This window comes from Diceros bicornis, chromosome X, assembly GCF_020826845.1.
Source record: "Diceros bicornis minor isolate mBicDic1 chromosome X, mDicBic1.mat.cur, whole genome shotgun sequence".
Classification (NCBI taxonomy): domain Eukaryota; kingdom Metazoa; phylum Chordata; class Mammalia; order Perissodactyla; family Rhinocerotidae; genus Diceros; species Diceros bicornis.
The window spans coordinates 41,586,728-41,604,583 of record NC_080781.1 but is presented as its reverse complement, the minus strand read 5'-3'; the positions used below and the strand labels follow the sequence as shown (position 1 = coordinate 41,604,583).

Genomic DNA, 17,856 nt, shown 5'->3' with positions numbered 1-17,856 from the left:
AAAGAGAAGAAAAAGTAAAATTGACACAAATAATAGATAGCAGAAGATTAAAAGGTACACATAAGCTAATCCAAATTGAACACACGGAAACCAGTAAATCTGATGATGATGATGACAATGATGACAGGAAATAAATACATAGCACCCACTGTGTGCCAAGCTCTTGCATGATACTTATGATGTTCCAAGCGTTGTTCTAAGAAATAAATATTTATATGAACTCATTTAGTCCTTTCAAAAGCCCTATGTGGTATTTTCTATTATTACCCACCTATTGTAGATGGTATATATATAATTTGTCCTAAAACATGGTTATTAAGTTTTGGAGATTGGAGTTCAACATAAGCAACCTAGCTCTCTTTTGGTAGGAGGCTTGGATATCAAGTAGGGTGGGCTGAAGTTTAAAAAGACAAGGGTTTTAAGGGGAAATATCCATGGAGAGCCTAGGCTTGGAGGGGGTGACTCAGAGTCTAAGTCTTCATTAGCTTTCAATTCTAAATCCTCACTAATCTTGCTGCTTCTTGCTTATTAGCAACAACACAGAATTAATGTGATCAAAAACCAATTTAATTTGCTAAGAAAGTAGTTCCTAAAATTTCTCATCACAAGGAAAAAAACACTTTTTCTTTTTCTTTCTTGTATCTATATGAGACGGATGTTAACAAAACTTATTGGGGTAATCAATTCACAATATATGTAAGCAGCAACACAGATTCAGATATGGTATATCTTAAACTTATACTGTGCTGTATGTCAATTATATATCAATAAAACTGAAAAAAACCAATTTATTCATGCCTATAGGAAATATATTATGGTCATAGCCATCTTGACCTATACAAACAATAAATAAATGGATGTCTATACTCCAACTCTCCATCCAGGTGTAACCATTTTCTTGGATCTAAAATTATTTACATCTAACAAGAAGTATAAAATCAGACAGGACAAGCCATCTGTGGTATACTGAAAGCTGTCCACTAGAATCTGTTTTGCTATTCTTTTGCATTAACAGGGTAGTAGCCATGCAGATAGCTGCCCAGTCATATAACATTTCTCAGTCTCCTTTGAAAACTGGTATGGCCATGTAAAAATATTCTCATCAACTGAATGTGAGAAAAATGATGGGTGCCACTTTCAAACCAGAGGATTGAGACAGTGGCATGTTTTCTCTATACCCTCTTCTACCTTCTTGCTTACTAAAACCTGGACTTGGCAGCAACACAGATTCAGATATGCAGATGCCACAAAAAAAAGAAACACACCAAAAGATGGTGGAGCTATGTAATGGAAGGAACTTGGATTCCTGAATAAACATGAGCAATGAGGTTTTCCAATGGCCTGTGATATTAGAAACTTTATATAATACAGAAATAAAATTCTTTAGTATTTAAGTCACTGTATCTTATTATCTCTTTATTACTGCAAATTAGCTTTAACACAATTAAAACACTCTTCTTGCCCAGAGTGGGAATAACAGATGTTTCCATTACCAGTACAGCACATGAGACATACTAAATCTTCAATCATAATTTTAAATGGAAAAATTACACATTATCTCATCAGCAAGAGATTTTAGATACTGAGAACGCTAAGTCATCAAACCCAGTTTTCCCCTGTTAGTCAGTTTGATACTGTACTCCAGACACATGTCCCATCCAAAATCTCATCCTCTTATTCTTTTTTCTTCTTCGGAAGATCAGCCCTGAGCTAACATCCGATGTCAATCCTCCTCTTTTTTTTGCTGAGGAAGACTGGCCCTGGGCTAACATCCCTGCCCATCATCCTCCACTTTATATGGGACGCCGCCACAGCATGGGTTGACAAGCAGTGCGCCGGTGCGCGCCGGGGATCCGAACCTGCGAATCCTGGGCCGCCGAAGCAGAGCTCACGCACTTAACCGCTGTGCCACTGGGCCACCCCCGATCATCCTCTTATTCTTAATTTGTGTTTTCATTTTCACATTTGGTTTTAATTTATTCTGGAGATATTAAGCACTAGATTCTTCGGCATCGTTTTAGAAGTGGTTCTGCTTTTCACTTTAACTTATAAATATATATAAAATGTATAACTTATAAGTAAAACTTAACTTCTAAACCCCTGCTGTACTGGACAACATTTAGATTACCAGTACCAATATTCACTAAAAAATCTGCTCCTGCAATAAGAGCTTCTCTGCATCTTTCCTGAGCCCAGAGATTCCATGAACAGTACACAAATGAAGAGTCATCAGTCTAGAAAAGAGCTGTGTGTGCAAGCTTGCATTCTATTGGCCACTCATAAAAATGTCTCAAAAAAAGTCTAGTTTATTCTCAAATCAAAGGACATGTTCATGTTCTCTTCCTCCATTTAGCCTGCTTATTATCATTTTCTTTTGTGCCATTTAAAAACGTACATGTACTTCATTAGGCAGTTTAAGCATTTTTTTACTTTGAAAATTAATCTGATCATATGCTAGTGACACTTTTTTTCTGAACTTCAAAAGCAAACACCCTCTGTGCTATTCATTTTGCTAATCATTTTAGTAGACTTCTATCATAATAGAAACAATGCACAGAGTAAACTTTTAAATATTTGATGCCATTGTCTTTACTTTCCAATTACAATCTATGTTACATTGAATTCCTCTCAGTAGAATTTTTAAAAATCCTTCTGAAATAGAACAAAATACTCTCATATTCTTATCTCCCACAAATTCAATTAGTTAATATTGCTAAGTATTTTCTTCATGCTTAGTGTTCAAATAACGAAAGTAAGATACAGGCTCTTATTTTCAGGGACTTTCAAAATTATTAGGGGCAGAAGCATCTGAGGGATGGGAGAACAGAAATGGAGAAGAGCAATAAATGTGGAGTAGGTAAGAGCCATTTCATGGAATAGATGATAACCTGAAATGAAACAAAATGAAAGTGTCTATTACCTGGATAGGCAAAGCACAAAATAATAAAGAGCCTAGATACAGAGACGAACTTCATATGTGGTTGATGTTAAAGACAAGGTGAAAATTTGAGGAAAGTATGAATTAAGGAAATTGTACAGATACAACTTTAACCAGAAATACATGGCCACGTTGTAGATGGCACTGAGAGAAGAGCTATGGGTCATGTGTTATATAATACAGAGTAATCGTAAGCTTACTTCACGAAGCTAATGACAAAGATAAATGTGGTATCTCAAGTAATAAAATCTATTATTAGCATTTAAGATGAACTAGAAACAAGAATAGAATCTGCAAATACCATTAGGAACAGAAATCTGAGCATAAGAAAATACAGACCTGCTTTTGGGTGATGCTACTAAGAATTAAGATAAGAGGATATCTAAATAGTATTCTTTTTTTTTTTTGTGAGGAAGATCGGCCCTGAGCGAACATCTGCCAATCCTCCTCTTTTATGCTGAGGAAGACTGGCCCTGGGCTAACCTCCGTGCCCATCTTCCTCTACTTTATATGGGACGCCACCACAGCATGACTCGACAAGCGGTGCGTCAGTGCGCGCCCGGGATCCGAACCTGCGAACCCCGGGCTGCCGCAGCAGAGTGTGCACACTTAACTGCTTGCACCACCAGGCTGGCCCCTAAATAGTATTCTTTAAAGAAGAAAAAAAGAAGAACTGCAGAGTAATTAGTAAGAGAAGATAATTAAGAGGAAAGAAACAAAAAACACAGCAGAATCTGACAAAATTTGGAATGTGAGAATTCCTGATTTGGGCAATGATGATGCCAATTCCTTACATACTAAGAATGAATAAAGTAGAATATTCTATGGGCATTGTCTAGTATGTAGGTAAATGTGGTACTAGGATCCAGTTAACAAAGCAACTAGTGGTGTCAATATGGAAGTCATCAGAAAACAAATAAAAAGCTTAAGTGTTCAGAATGGAAGATTATTTTTAGTTAATTACAATAGGAACAACTATTCAGATGACAGTAAACACCACCCATAGCCAGGGGCATCTCAATGGGGGAAAAGGCTCTACGGAAAAGGAAATGAGCAAAGATTGGGAACAAGATAAAATAAAAATAAAGGGCATACAGACTAAAAAGAAAACGATAAAAAGACATGATAATGGATGCAGAAAATTTTAAGGAATTTACAAAAAGACTCACTAGAATTAATAAGTGAAGTTAGCAAGGTCTTAGAATACAGGGTCAATGTACAACAATTAATTGTAAGAGTTCAACTTCTAGTATGGAGAAGTAAGCTCCTGAAAAAATTCTTCCACAGATAGTAACTATAATCCCTAGAAAAACAAAACAAAACAAAACATGTACTGGCAGAGTGAATAAAAGCAGGCAGATTTGGGAGAGGAGTCAGAAGTTAGAGGAAGTCTGTACAGAGATCTGAGTTGCTATCCACCTTAGGTGAGACAGCATCTCCAGTTTGAGTCTAACCTAGTTAATTGCCTACTATGACAAAAACACAGAACAATATAACAGAAAACAGTGGTAATATAACATAACACTGATAATGTTCAGGATGCAATCCAAAATTGTTCAGTATATGATGACCCAGAAAAATGTTCTTTTGGTCACTCTCCAGTGTCTTCAGTAGTTTTTAAAGCATATTTTTCAGAGTTAACAGTTTCTGTTAGACGGGCTGCTCCAATAGAAACTATTCAGTCAGACTTGAAGTTAATTTTTGTATCTGGTGCAAGGTATGGGTCAAGGTTTTTTTCCTCGAATACTGATATCCATTTGTTCAAAACACTTTCCTTTCCCCCACTGAATTGTATTTGCACCTTTGTCAAAACTCAGTTGTCCATATATATGTGGGTCTATTTTTAGACTCTCTCTTCTTTTCCATTTATATATCTGTCCTTACATCAATACCACACTGTCTGGATTACTGTAACTTTATAGTAAACCTTAACAGCAGGTAGTGTAAATCTTTCATACTTTTTCTTCTTTCTCAAGACTGTGTTGGCTATTCTAGGTCCTTTGCATATCCATATAAACTTTAAAATCTCCTTGTCAGTTTTTACCCCCCAAAATTACAAATAATTGATTGAAAAAGTAGAATACAATTCAGTAAAGCAATAGATTTCAACAACACACAACTAATTTGATTTATATATTAAAAAACACAACACCCATCAATAGCCGAATACACATTCTTTACAGAGACACATGGACCATTCCCCTAGATAGACCATATGCTGAAATCATACAGAGTGTATTCTCAGATGACAATAGAATTAAATTAGACAACATAAAAGAAATAGACAAATTCCTTGAAAAATACAACTTACTATGTCTGACAAAAGATGAAACAGAAAATCTGAATAGCTCTATGTCTATTAAAGAAATTGAATTGGTTATTAAAATTTTCCCATCAAGAAAACTCCAGGCCCAGATGGTTTCACCGGTGAATTCCATGAAACAGTAAAAGAAGAAATAACAGTCTTACACAAACTATTTCAGAAAATAGAGAAGGGAACACTTCATAATTCATTATATGTGGCCAGCATAATCCTAATTACAAAACCTGACAACAATATTGCAAAAAAAGAAAACGATAAACCAATATCACTCACGAAAAATGCTAATGTTTTTAAACAAAATATCAGTAAATAGAATCCAACAATATATAATAAGGGTAATATGTCATAATCAACTAGTATTTATCTCATAAATTCAAGGTTAATTTAACATTTGAAAATCAATAAATTCACATATTAACAAAATAAAAGCAATAACTTTATGATCACTCTAATAAGATGAAGAAAATGCATTTGACAAAATTCAGCATGTAACCATGATAAAAAAAAAAAACAAAAACAACTCTTCAACAAGCTAGGAGTAGAAAGGAACTTATATAACCTGAAAAGGGCAGCTTCAAAAAACCTACAGCTAACATCATACTTAATGGTATGAATTTTTTGTCCCTAATATCAGGAACAAGGCAAGCAGGTCCACGCTCACCACTTCTATTTAACATTGAACTGAAGGTCTTAGTGAAATAAGGAAAGGAAAAGAAATAAAAAACATGAGATCGGAAAGGAAGAAATAAAAGTGTCCCTAAAGTGATAATGACTAATTACATGAAAAACCCCAAAGAACCTACAAGAAAACTAACAGGTGGATTTAGGAATGCCTCAAGATACAAAGTCAATGTACAAAAATCAATCACTAACACTTTATACTAGCAATGAACAATCTGAAAATAAAATTAAAAAAAAACAATGTCATTTACAATAGTATCAAAAAACATCAAATACTTAGGGATAAATTTAATGAAGGATGCATAAGACTTCTATACTGAAAAACTATAAAACATTGTTGAAAGAAATTAAAGATTTAAATAAACGCAGAAATATAGGGGCCGGCCCGGTGGTGTAGCGGTTAAGTTCGTGCCTTCTAATTCAGCAGCCCGGGGTTCGCCGGTTCAGATCCTGGGCACGGACCTACTCACTGCTCATCAAGCTATGCTGAGGCAGCGTCCCACATAGAAGAACTAGAAGGACCCACAACTAGGATATACAACTATGTACTGGGGCTTTGGGGAGAAAAAATGAAAAGAGGAAGATTGGCAACAGATGTTAGCTCAGGGCTAATCTTCCTCAAAAAGAAAAGAAATATGCCATGTTCATGGATTAGAAGGCTCAATATTGTTAAGATGTCAATTCTCTTAAAATTGATCTACAGAGTCAACTCAAATCCAAACAAAATCCCAGCCGGCTTTTTCAAAAAAATTACAAACTGATTATAAAATTTATATGGAAATGCAAATGACCTAGAAGAGCCAAAGTAATAAAAAAAAGCCAAGTTGGAGAAGTTATCCTACCTGATTTCAAGACACACATAAAAGCTACAGTAATAAAGAACATATGGGTTTGCCAAAAGGACAGTGTATTAACAGTATTTTCTATATTCTTGATGCTCTGGCGTCTGGAGCCTAGCTGATCCTGGAGAGACTGCTCCTCCCAGGGCTAGTTAATTCCTAGAGATAGCAAAAGACTTCCCTGTAGGTACACCTTTCATATGCAACCAATCCAGGGCTCATATCCACCAACTATCTCCTTTGTCAAACTCTCACAGGCTGAGCTACTATCCCCCTGCCCTAATCAGCTCAGGGCCAGGTACCAGACAACTAGAGACAGTCCTTACACCCCAGAGCCTGCTGGAATTACTCAAACTAGCCAATCCTAAACCTCCCCAGCCTGCTTACTCTGCCTCACCCATTCTTTCTCATGAAAATCACAATAAAGGCTCCTGCCCATGCTTTCCCCTAACAACTTCTGCCTCCTGACTGACCCTTCCCAGTGTGGCCTTATGTGGTGTGGCATGCCTCCTCCTCCTGGGAAATGTGAGTTACAAACTATCTTTTCAATGGCAGTCATCTCCAGATCTGTTGGCCTCATCATACCTGAATAATAATAAAACCTACACTTTAAAACAGAAATATAGATCAATTGAACAGCATAGAGAGTCCAGAAATAGGTTCACATATATAAAGTCAACTGATTTTGATAAACGTGCCTAGGAAATTCAACAGGAAAGAGAAAGTCTCTTCAACAAATGGTTCTGGAACAATTGGATATCATATTGAAAAAAATGAAAATCAATCCTTACATCAAACACACAAAATGGATCACAGACTTAAACTGAAAAAACTAAAATGATAAAACTTATAGAAGAAAATATGAGAAAATCTTTGTGACATTGTAGTAGGCAAACATTTCTTAGATCACAAAGAGTACTAAAAATTTTAAAAAGATGATAAATTAGACTCCATCAAAATTAAAATGTTTACTCTTTGATAGGCAAGAGTCAGAAAATAAAATTTCAAGCCACAGATTGGAGCAAAATATTGGCAATACACATATCTGGCATAGGAGTTGTATCCAGCAAATATAAACAACTCTTAAAAGTTAATAATAAGACAACCAAATAAAAAAACAGGAAAGATATTTAACAGACACTTCACAAAAAATGTACAAATGGTCAATAAGCACATGAAAAGATATTTAACGTCATTATGCCTCAGAGGACTATAGCTTAAAATCATACTGAGATACCATTACACATCCACTATAATATCAAAAATTAAAGAGACTGATGATAGCAAGTGTTGGCGAGGATGTGGAGCAACAGAAATTCTCATGTATTGCTGTTGGGAATGTAAAATGACACAGCCACTTTGGAAGACAGTTTGGCAATTTCTTATAAAGGTAAGAATACACTTATTATATGACCCAGGAACTCCACTCCCAGGTATTTACCCAAGAGAAATGTAAACATATGTTCACACAAAGACATACCAGAATGTTCACTGCAGCTTTATTCATAATAACCACCTGTCATCAACAGGTATATAAATAAACCAATTGCAATATATTCATACCATGGAATAGTATTCAGCATTTAAAAGGAACAAACTAGTGATACACTCAATAACATGGATGAATCGCAAAATCACTATGCTGAAAAAATGAAGCCAGACCCCAAAGGGTACATACAGTATGATTTCATTTATATGAAACCCTAATAAAGATAAATCTAATCTACAGTGACAAAAAGCATGTCAATGGTTGCCTGCAGCCAAAGTGGTGGTGGGTATCGACTACAAGGGGCATGAAGGTGCATTTTTGTGTAAGGGAATGTTATATATCATTATTGGGGTGGTGGTTATACCAGCGTGTACCTTTATCAAAACTCATCAAAGTGTACACTTAAAATGGGTACATTTTATTGAATATAAATTATACCTTAACAAGGTTGATTTTAAAAGAAAAAATGCTAAGTGACAGTGATCATAAAGTCAGAAGATGGGAGAGAGGCATGGTGATAGGAGAGATGGAGAGGAATGAGGAATGTGAAGTGATACTTACCAAGAGAAGAGGAAGTGAGGCTGGTTGTAGATGACAGTTTATTGGTATCTTAGAGTGAGAAGATGAAAATGAGAGGAAGAAGAAAGTGAAAGGGTTCAAGAAGAACAGGAGTGAGGCAACCAACTGATTTTCAAAGAAGGCAAATCCATTAAAACCTGAATGTATATGATAAGAATGTAAGACCATGGGGGTGGGGTTTAAGTAATTAAGCATAAAAATGTGATGGAAGGAGAGAATATCCAAGAAAGCAAGAACCATAATGAGGAAGCCTGCCATGCGATCCAGAGTATAGGAACTGCAGCAATTCTCTTGGAGGAAAGCCAAGCAAAGAAGACAGTTGATAACAGTAAGGGAAATAAAGGCAGAGAGCAATTTGGTACCTGAGAGGTCAGTGTTATCTATCCTTAAGCAGTTTCTAAAGTTTAGAACCTTCAAGAAAGGCAGAAATAATAGCATTTTAAAGGCATCAACCTCTTAGGAAAAAAAATGTATTTCCATGTCTTCCTTCTGCCTGGATCACACTCACTTACCTGAACAGCTCTGATGTGGGGTTTCCTCCCCCAAAATCCACGGCTCCTCTCCTTGCTCCAACTTGAAGATGACCTCTGGTTTGGGAACTTCACACCCTGTTAACAGGACATGATAGAGAATTGAGTTCAGCTAATTACTTTCCATTTGTTCTTTGGAAAAGTAACCACCACATTTCGTTGGGAAAAGAGTAATAATCACAGAGGTGAAAAGAGACTGAAGAATCTCAGACCAAGCAAGAACTACACCATCAAAAACTCCAGATGTCCCGAAGCACTCAGCAGCTGAGGATGGAAATATCCTCACTGAGGCTCTGTGTTAGTGTCCTAGGGCTGCTGTAACAAAGTACCACAAACTGGGTGGCCCAAAACAACAGAAATTTACTGTCTCATAGTACTAGAGGCTAGATGTTCAAAATCAAGGTATCAACAGGGCCATGTTCTTTTTGAAGGTGTCAGGGAATGAACTGTTCCATGGCTCTCTCCTAGCTTCTGGTGGCCTCAGGCATCGCTTGGCTTACAGATGCCTCACTCCAGTCACACGGCCATTTTTTCCTTGTGTATCTTCACATTGTCTTCCCTGTGTCCAGATTACCCTTATTATAAGGACACCAATCATACTGGATTAGGGCCCATCCTAATGACCTCATTTTAGCTTGATTACTTCTATAAAGACCCTATTTTCAAATAAGGTCACGTTCTGAGGTACCAAGAATTAGGACTTCAACATATTTTATTTGGAGGTCACAATTTTACCCATAACAGGCTCCTCGCAGATTCATAGGATGGCTGTGCTTACCCACTGAGAGCAGGTGGCTGTAGTTCTCCAGCATCACATCCTGGTACAGGCGCCTCTGAGTAGAGTCTAGTTGCTGCCACTCTTCCCTGCTGAAGTCCACAGTCACATCCTTGAACGACACTGATACCTGTAACAACACAATCGTGTTCAGGGTGATAGGGAGAAGATTGATAGGAAATTGTTTTTAATGATTTTTCCACCATAATATACCATACGGTATGCCTATTAAATACGTAGTTATACATAATGTTGTGTAGAATACAAATATCTAATCGTAAATTTTTGCTATTCGTTGTGTACAACATTTAGTCAGTCTTTCATTTTTTTTTATTTATTTATTCATTTTTCCCCCAAAGCCCCAGTAGATAGTTGTATGTCATAGCTTCACATGCTTCTAGTTGCTGTATGTGGGACGTGGCCTCAGCATGGCCGGAGAAGTGATGCGTCGGTGCGCGTCCGGGATCCGAACCCGGGGCACCAACAGCGGAGCGCGCGCACTTAACTGCTAAGCCACGGGGCCGGCCCTGGTCTTTCATTTTTAAAAACAATAATTTTGTACAGGATTTGACCTTAGTCCTATTTTATTGCTCATTTTAATGGGAAATTTATGTTCTATAACTTTCAGAAGGAAGCATGTATATTTTTTTTAAACTTCACATAGCTCCCTCTACTGTTGCTTTCATTTACTCTTCAAAAATATGGCTACTGTCTCTTGTAATCTTTTTATTGCTCATTTCTAATTTAATTCCATAGTGGTCAGAAACTATACTCTGTATGATTTCAACATATGGTCTATCTAGGGGAATATTTCATCTGTCCCTGAAAAAGAATGTATATTCAGCTATTGATGGGTGTAGCGTTCTACAATATATAAATCAAGTTGGTTGAGTGTTGTTGAAATTTTCTATCATGGTACTCAATTGTCTTCTACTTGTTTAACCAACTATTTGTCAACTTTCTGATAAAAACTGACAAGGAGATGTTAAAGTTTATATGGCTTCACAAAGGACCTCGAATAGCCAAAGCAAAGAATAGTATGGAGGATTTATACTATGTAATATTAAGACTTACTATAAAGATACAATAATTCAGACAGTGTGGTATCAATGTAAGTACAGACAGATATATCAATGGAACAGAACAGATAGACCAGAAACAGCTCCATACACATATGGACAACTGTTTTTTGACAAAGGTGCCAATGTTATTCAATGGGAGAAAGGAAAGTCTTTTCAAAAAATTGTGCTGGAACAATGGATATCAGTATTAGAGAAAAAACAAACCTTGATCCATACCTCATACCATATAGAAAAATTAACTCCCAAAATTTAAAAGTTCCAGTATGACGGACTTGCTTTTATCAGACCAACTCTCACACAGATAACAACTATAAACTTTGAACAAACTATAAAAAACTACTATCTGAACATACTGAAGAGCAACCAAAATCAGGCATCTACTGGAGGAGAGCTGATAACAGAAGAAGGGATGGCACTGGATGCATTTACCGTATTTACAGCTTTTAGCCTGTGAACAGGTCCAGTCAGTGCCATGCAGGGTACTAAAATTCCAACAGAAAACCTTTAGTCTTACTGACTTGAAGAATCAAAGGAGAGTTTTGCAGTCATCACAACTACAGGAATGTCAAAGAGGAATCCTGCAGAGGCAGGTGTCTAAATTTTGTATATGAACTCTGCCCAAATCTCTGATTGGCCACTAAAACGTACTGAAATGTGAGCTACCACACACCACAGGGGAGATAGTTTCCAGTCTGAGTCCAGCCAAGTTAAGTGCTTGCTAAATAAAACAAAACAAAAAATCAGCAATCTTCAGGGGAACTAAACAGAGTCCAAAATCTCTACCATATATGATTCACAACAACAACATTCCAGCCAAAATAACTCAACATAGAAAGAGACAGAAAGGTGTCAAAAGAAAGAGAAGAGGTACAAGAGAAAATGCAATCAGAGACTGACCCTGAGATGATCCAAATGTTGGAATTAGCCAAAAAGGATTTTAAACCAGTTATTCATACGTATGTATGTTAATAATGAATGAATAATAGGATAGCTCAATTGAGAAATAGAAACTATACAAAATAAGCACTGAAAAGTCTAGAAGTGAAAAATACAATCTGAAACTAAAAAATTCACTGAATGGGCTTAACAGCAGAATGGAGATAACAGAAGTAAGTTAATGAATGTAATGACAGACCAACAGAAATTACCCAATCTGAAAAGCAGAAAGAAAAGTTTTGAAACAAACAACAGATCTCAGGGATGGATAAGTCAAAATCAAAGGATCTAACGTGCATGTAATTTGAGGCACAGAAGAAGAAGGGAAATGGGCAGAGAAGATATTTTTTAAAATAATGGGTGGAAACCCCAAATTTGGTGAAAGACATAAATCTACAGATTCAAGATATTTGGCAAACCCCAAGCAGGCTAAATCTACAGAAAACCACACCTCGCCCACTGTAGTCAAACTATTGAAAACCAAAGAAGAAAAGATTTTGAAAGCAGCCAGAAAAAAAAACCCCAACATGTTACATACAGGGCAACAGTGCTTCAAATGACCACTTACTGCTCAAGAGAAAAAATGGAGATCAAAATACAGCTGAATGATACTTTTAAAATACTGAAGAAAATAAGTGTTATCTGGCTGGGCAATGTTAGGAGTTCCTTGATTAAGTCTCAAGGCCTAGGAATAATTCTTCACAGCATTTGGCTCCACCCTCTGGGTACTTGGTCCCACCCTCTGAGTCATCCTTCCTTTTTCATAAAAAGTAGCAGAAGAGTTTTCTCAGCCTTCTTCCCACCAGTAGAATTTTGGGGGTCCAATGTCTTCTTTCCATTTTGTATAATCTCTATCCCTTTCAGTCTAAGGTGGTAGTGCTTCCGTTGAAATAGTTTGCTCTAAAATTTAATGGGTTGTCTGTGACTCTCATTGGGTTCACTCCATTAGACAAAAGCTGCACCCATAGATCTCTTTGAGATAAACCATTCTCTACCTTGGCCTCCTCCTGAGAGGGCAGAGGGACAACACTCTTAAGCTTTCTAGAGGCCCTCTTGTTTGATTGAGAAGATGTATGAGGTATCCTTAATTTCTTCAAAGGGAGTTTTGTGTGGCTGAACACTCTGATCCTCTGATCTTTCTGAGGTCTTAACAAAAGGTTGTACAGTCGCATTTTTTCCTTTATTTCTAGACCACATTTTCTTGATAGTGCTTCAAAGCCATCTCTTAATTTTAGCATCTTGTGCTATCTGCAGAGGCTAATAACATTCAAAACCATCGAGTCCTGGTTCCTTTGTGTTTAACAGTCTTTCCCTCAATTTATTTATCTCCTTTCACATTTTGCTATAAGCATCAAGAAGAAACTAGGTGCCCTCAACACTTTACTTGGAAATATTACATAGATCACTGTTGGAGGAAGTCATCGAGAGGACGTGACCACTGGTTGACCCAAGAGCTAGTCCCAAGCAATCAGAGGCTCCTTACCCCCTTCCTCTGTCCTTGGAATGTATGTTTCACCCATTGTTCCCACACTAGGTACCATTTTCAAGGACGTAGCCTTGAGAGAGTAATGTGTTATTGAGACCATCTGGACTATATCTGTGAATGAACCTCATTATGGCCTCTGTATAAACTTTTAAGATTCTGGTAGGTGGGTGTGGACATCTATTCATCTTGCGGTCGCCCAAGACAAACTTCGTATGTAAGTCCCCTTGCTTATTACAACTGCCACCTACCAATATGGAGTGGTCTACCCCTTTCTTCAGTCTCTCCTTGCCCTCTATATACGGGGGCCAATTTTGAATTTCACCTGGGGAACTTCTCAGGTTGTGAACCAACAATTGGCAAGCCAGCCAGGAGACCAAAGAAATGGGTCTTGAGAAAGAGGTATCTGTGGGGGAAATCCTGGGTTGGCCATCAACAGCTTTGTGGGGAGGGGTGGCCCATATGTTAGATGCTTGTGGACCACTGCATGAGTAGGGGATATCCTGAAAATGCTGGCTAGTTTAATGCATTTGTTTGAGGAACTGCACATAGCACACTGTGGCAAAGAAGAGAAATGAATGCCTGCCCCGGTGGGCTAGCCTGTACTGTGGGCAGTTTGACTAACCACCAATTCCCAACTGAAACTCAAGTTAAAAAGTTGGAGAGGAGCTGAAGTTAGAGAATGAATGTGTGGTCGTCCACTTTTCTGCTAGGTTCAGGGCTAGCAGACAAGGTGGGAGAGCAAGACAATAAGTTAGAGGCCTTAGAGTGACATTTTACAAAGCTAGGAGAGCACAAGCTGCCATGGATTAAAGTCTGAGCACTAGTGACAAAGCCTAATTGAGGTGCTAAGAGGTGGAATCCCTAGGAATGTGAGGGGAATGAAGAGGAGGATACTGCAGTGATTAATAATAAAACGGACCAAGTGCCCCATGCCATACAACCTCTAATACAAAGAAAAAATTTAAATAGTAACTACCCTAGATTTCTGATAATAGAGAAATATACCCAAAACTCCTAGGCGAAAAACTTGCATTCTTTTTCTGACCCTTGAAGATGTAAATCTTTGATGTCCTTGAAATGTAAACACCCTAGGAGATAACTAAAACACTGCCCACAATCACCTCAGACTGATGGGGAAAAAAAGGTGCAAAAGAGGTTTTTTAAAATACAGACTCTTAAAGAACCTCCCTTACCCAAAATCTAGTCCACAGCCTCCATAAGATTACTCATCAAGGGCAAATACAAATCTTAAAAGTCTTCTCCACAAATATTAGTAAAAAGATTAGCCACATGAGTTGGTAACCTTAACTTGTTCTGTCTGCCAGAGACACAATTTGGATTCAACTGTTTTTTATAAACTAGTGAGATTTATATTGTTGTACCTGATTCATGGTTAAATTTTGGAATGAGGGCTATAGGGTCTCTGTTTGTGTCTGTCTATATATTTAGGGATGTCTATGGATGTGTATGTATATGTGATATTTTTCTACCTCTGGATGGTATTGCCAAAATTAATTTGTAAAAGAGCTCTATTTAATGGGCTTAAAGAAAAATAAAGTTTAATATCAATAGTGTACTCATGTAAAACTAACAATTTTCTTTCATCTGACAAAAGGACAAAATTTTCTTGGACTATTGGTCTGTTCTTGATAAAATTGTGAAAGGTTTTTATCTTTTAAGTAATCTGCCTAGAAAACAAAGATTCTGTGTTTTATAAAAATAATTTCCTGTGCTTTATGTTGTCTTTATCAGGTCTTTGATTACTTAAGAAAACTGAGTCTTCTCTATTAAAAGAGCTAAGTTTTTTTTACAACTATGTAATTTTCTGTATTTGCCTTCAAAGTCTTAGTCACTTCAGTTAAATAGATAACTAAGCACTGTTTCACAGTGATCTATGCTTCTATTTAATCAAGTGATTTAAAACCTTTTGATATTTTTGACAAACTTCCTAAAAATCAAATTTTAAATGAAGTCTTTTGGAACTTAACTAACTTTGGGATTTTCCAGAGGGAACCCTGGAACATCTCAAAAGATTTGTTCTCTTCTTATAAGAGAGAAATTAAACTAATTAGGTTTATTTGATATGTTAAATTACATGGGGAGCATTGTTAAACAAGAAGTGATGCTAAACTTTCTTTAGGTTATATTTGTATAAATATGTTATTAATATAAGTGTTCCAGAGATTGTATGAAATTCCTAAAAATCTGATATGTCCTGGTATAATGTTATCAGTCATAATTCTAGTTATTATCTTAAAATGTATGTCACAGAAATAACCAAATTTCCTTGTCAACTGCATTATAATGAACTCTCATCAGATCTTTAACCATGGCCATTTTTAAGTCTTTTTGTCATTTACAGACAGTTATTGTTTTAGTCTGAGGCTTTTGCAAAAGTGTTCCTGCAAAAGTGCTTCATCTTTAAGGAGATTCATGGAAAAATTCTGACAAGTACAGGTTTTTGACAATTAAGATCACACCACTGAAGTGAATAAGAATTTACAAACTCTAATGGAAAAACTGATGAATTCATAAAACTCCTAACAAAAAAATCAAGATCAACAAGAATTAATTACATGGGACTAAGTGAACTGATGAAAATGATTACAATTTTTATGACTTTTTGTTTGAAACACTGTTGGTTCTTTTATATATTTTTTTTCCATATTTAAGAAAACCTTTTTCTCTTTTCTCTTGAGCTAATCAGCAACTTGCTAACATATACTTTTGTGAACAAAGACGAAATATTTATCTCTTTCTCCCTACCTGATCCCTCCAGAATTCAGAAACTTTTAGTGAGTATTCTTATTTTCATGGCAATATAGTTATTTGCTTAAGTTCAATAAGAATCTGTTCTCCTTGTAACAAGACACAATTGAAAACATCAGTTATATTACCAACACTTTGACTAGAATGTCATAATTGAGAATGTGCATAGAATCAGGTATGACTAGACAGCTTTAAAGAACAGCGTATCATGGTAAGAACTTCCTTTCCCACCAAGGGGTGGATTAAGAATATGTCCCATAGACCCATCTCTGCCATGGCTCAAACTCCCACTTTGACTAAGTGGCATGCCTATTTACAGCAGAGGAGCACCCTTTCTGCCAGCCTACTGTCTCTAGAAATGAAGGTGCTATTAGGCCCTGTAGAATATGTACATTCCTGTGGCAGCCCCTGCAGCCTAAAGAGAGGGAATGAGGGAAATTCCCACGGATGCCTGGTATACACATGGGTCTAGTTGGGGTAACCCACCCACAGGAACTGTAGTTGCTATTCTGCCCAACAGTGACACCATCTGGATGGAAGCAAGAAGCCAGTGGGCTGAACTCAGAGCAGTTTGGCTGGTGATCACTCATGAGCCCTGGCCATTATCCCTTTGCACTGACAGTTGGGCTCTTCTAAAGGGATGAACCCTATGGCTTGGAAAAAGGGAAGCCAAGGAGTGGATGATCATGAAAAAGGCCTCGTGGGGTCAGGATATGTGGAAAGATATTTGGATTTGCCTACAAGAGCCTGAGGCAATCCTCAGTGTCTTCTACGTCCTGGCTCATAAGGTGCTGACACCCCCTGGCAATCAGGAAGCTGATGCCCTAGCCCAGGTAAAAGCCCTAGCAACTAACCCTTCAGTAAATACAGCAGGTTGGGTACATAAAAAAGAGCAGCCACTGTAACGCCCAGGTAGGATGGCATATTGCCAAGGATGCAGATTGTCCTTGAAATACAGTGACTTGGTTAATGCAGTAACAGCATGTCTTGTGTGTTCTAAATAATGCCCAAAGCAGCTGCCAGAGGAGTCTGGAGCCATCCACTGGAGTTCCCAGCCGGTGAGGGATTGGCAAATTGATTATATTGGCTCCCCTCCCTCCGAGGGAGGATTCTAAATATGCCTTGGTTTGTGTGGATACCACATCTGGCCTAACTCAAGCTTTCTCCTGTCACCATACAAACCAGGCTGCCACCATTAGGGGATCTGAGAAGCTGAGTACTATGTACGAATACCCTTGTTGAACAGACAGTGATCAGGGGTCACATTTCAAAGGTCGTGATGTACAAGACTGGGCAAAAGAACATGACATTGAATGGAAGTTCCATCTCCCCTATAACCCACAAGCAGCAGGGTTGAGAGAAAGGACGGATGGAATATTAAAGCAGATTAAATTACTAATAGGTAAAACCACCTTGGCCAGGTGGACTA

General features: G+C 37.3%; 1 protein-coding gene across 3 annotated transcripts in view; it reads right to left on the bottom strand.

The window, feature by feature from the left end:
- The window catches only part of ZNF81 (zinc finger protein 81), a 60,352-nt gene that overhangs the window by 3,565 nt on the left and 38,931 nt on the right, over nucleotides 1-17,856 (bottom strand). For all 3 annotated transcript variants that reach the window (XM_058535762.1, XM_058535764.1, XM_058535765.1), the window contains 2 exons: nucleotides 10,158-10,284; nucleotides 9,362-9,457 (listed from right to left, as the gene is read on the bottom strand). In XM_058535762.1, coding sequence (XP_058391745.1) covers nucleotides 9,362-9,457; nucleotides 10,158-10,284 — 223 coding nt within the window. The remainder of the gene's footprint in view (nucleotides 1-9,361; nucleotides 9,458-10,157; nucleotides 10,285-17,856) is intronic.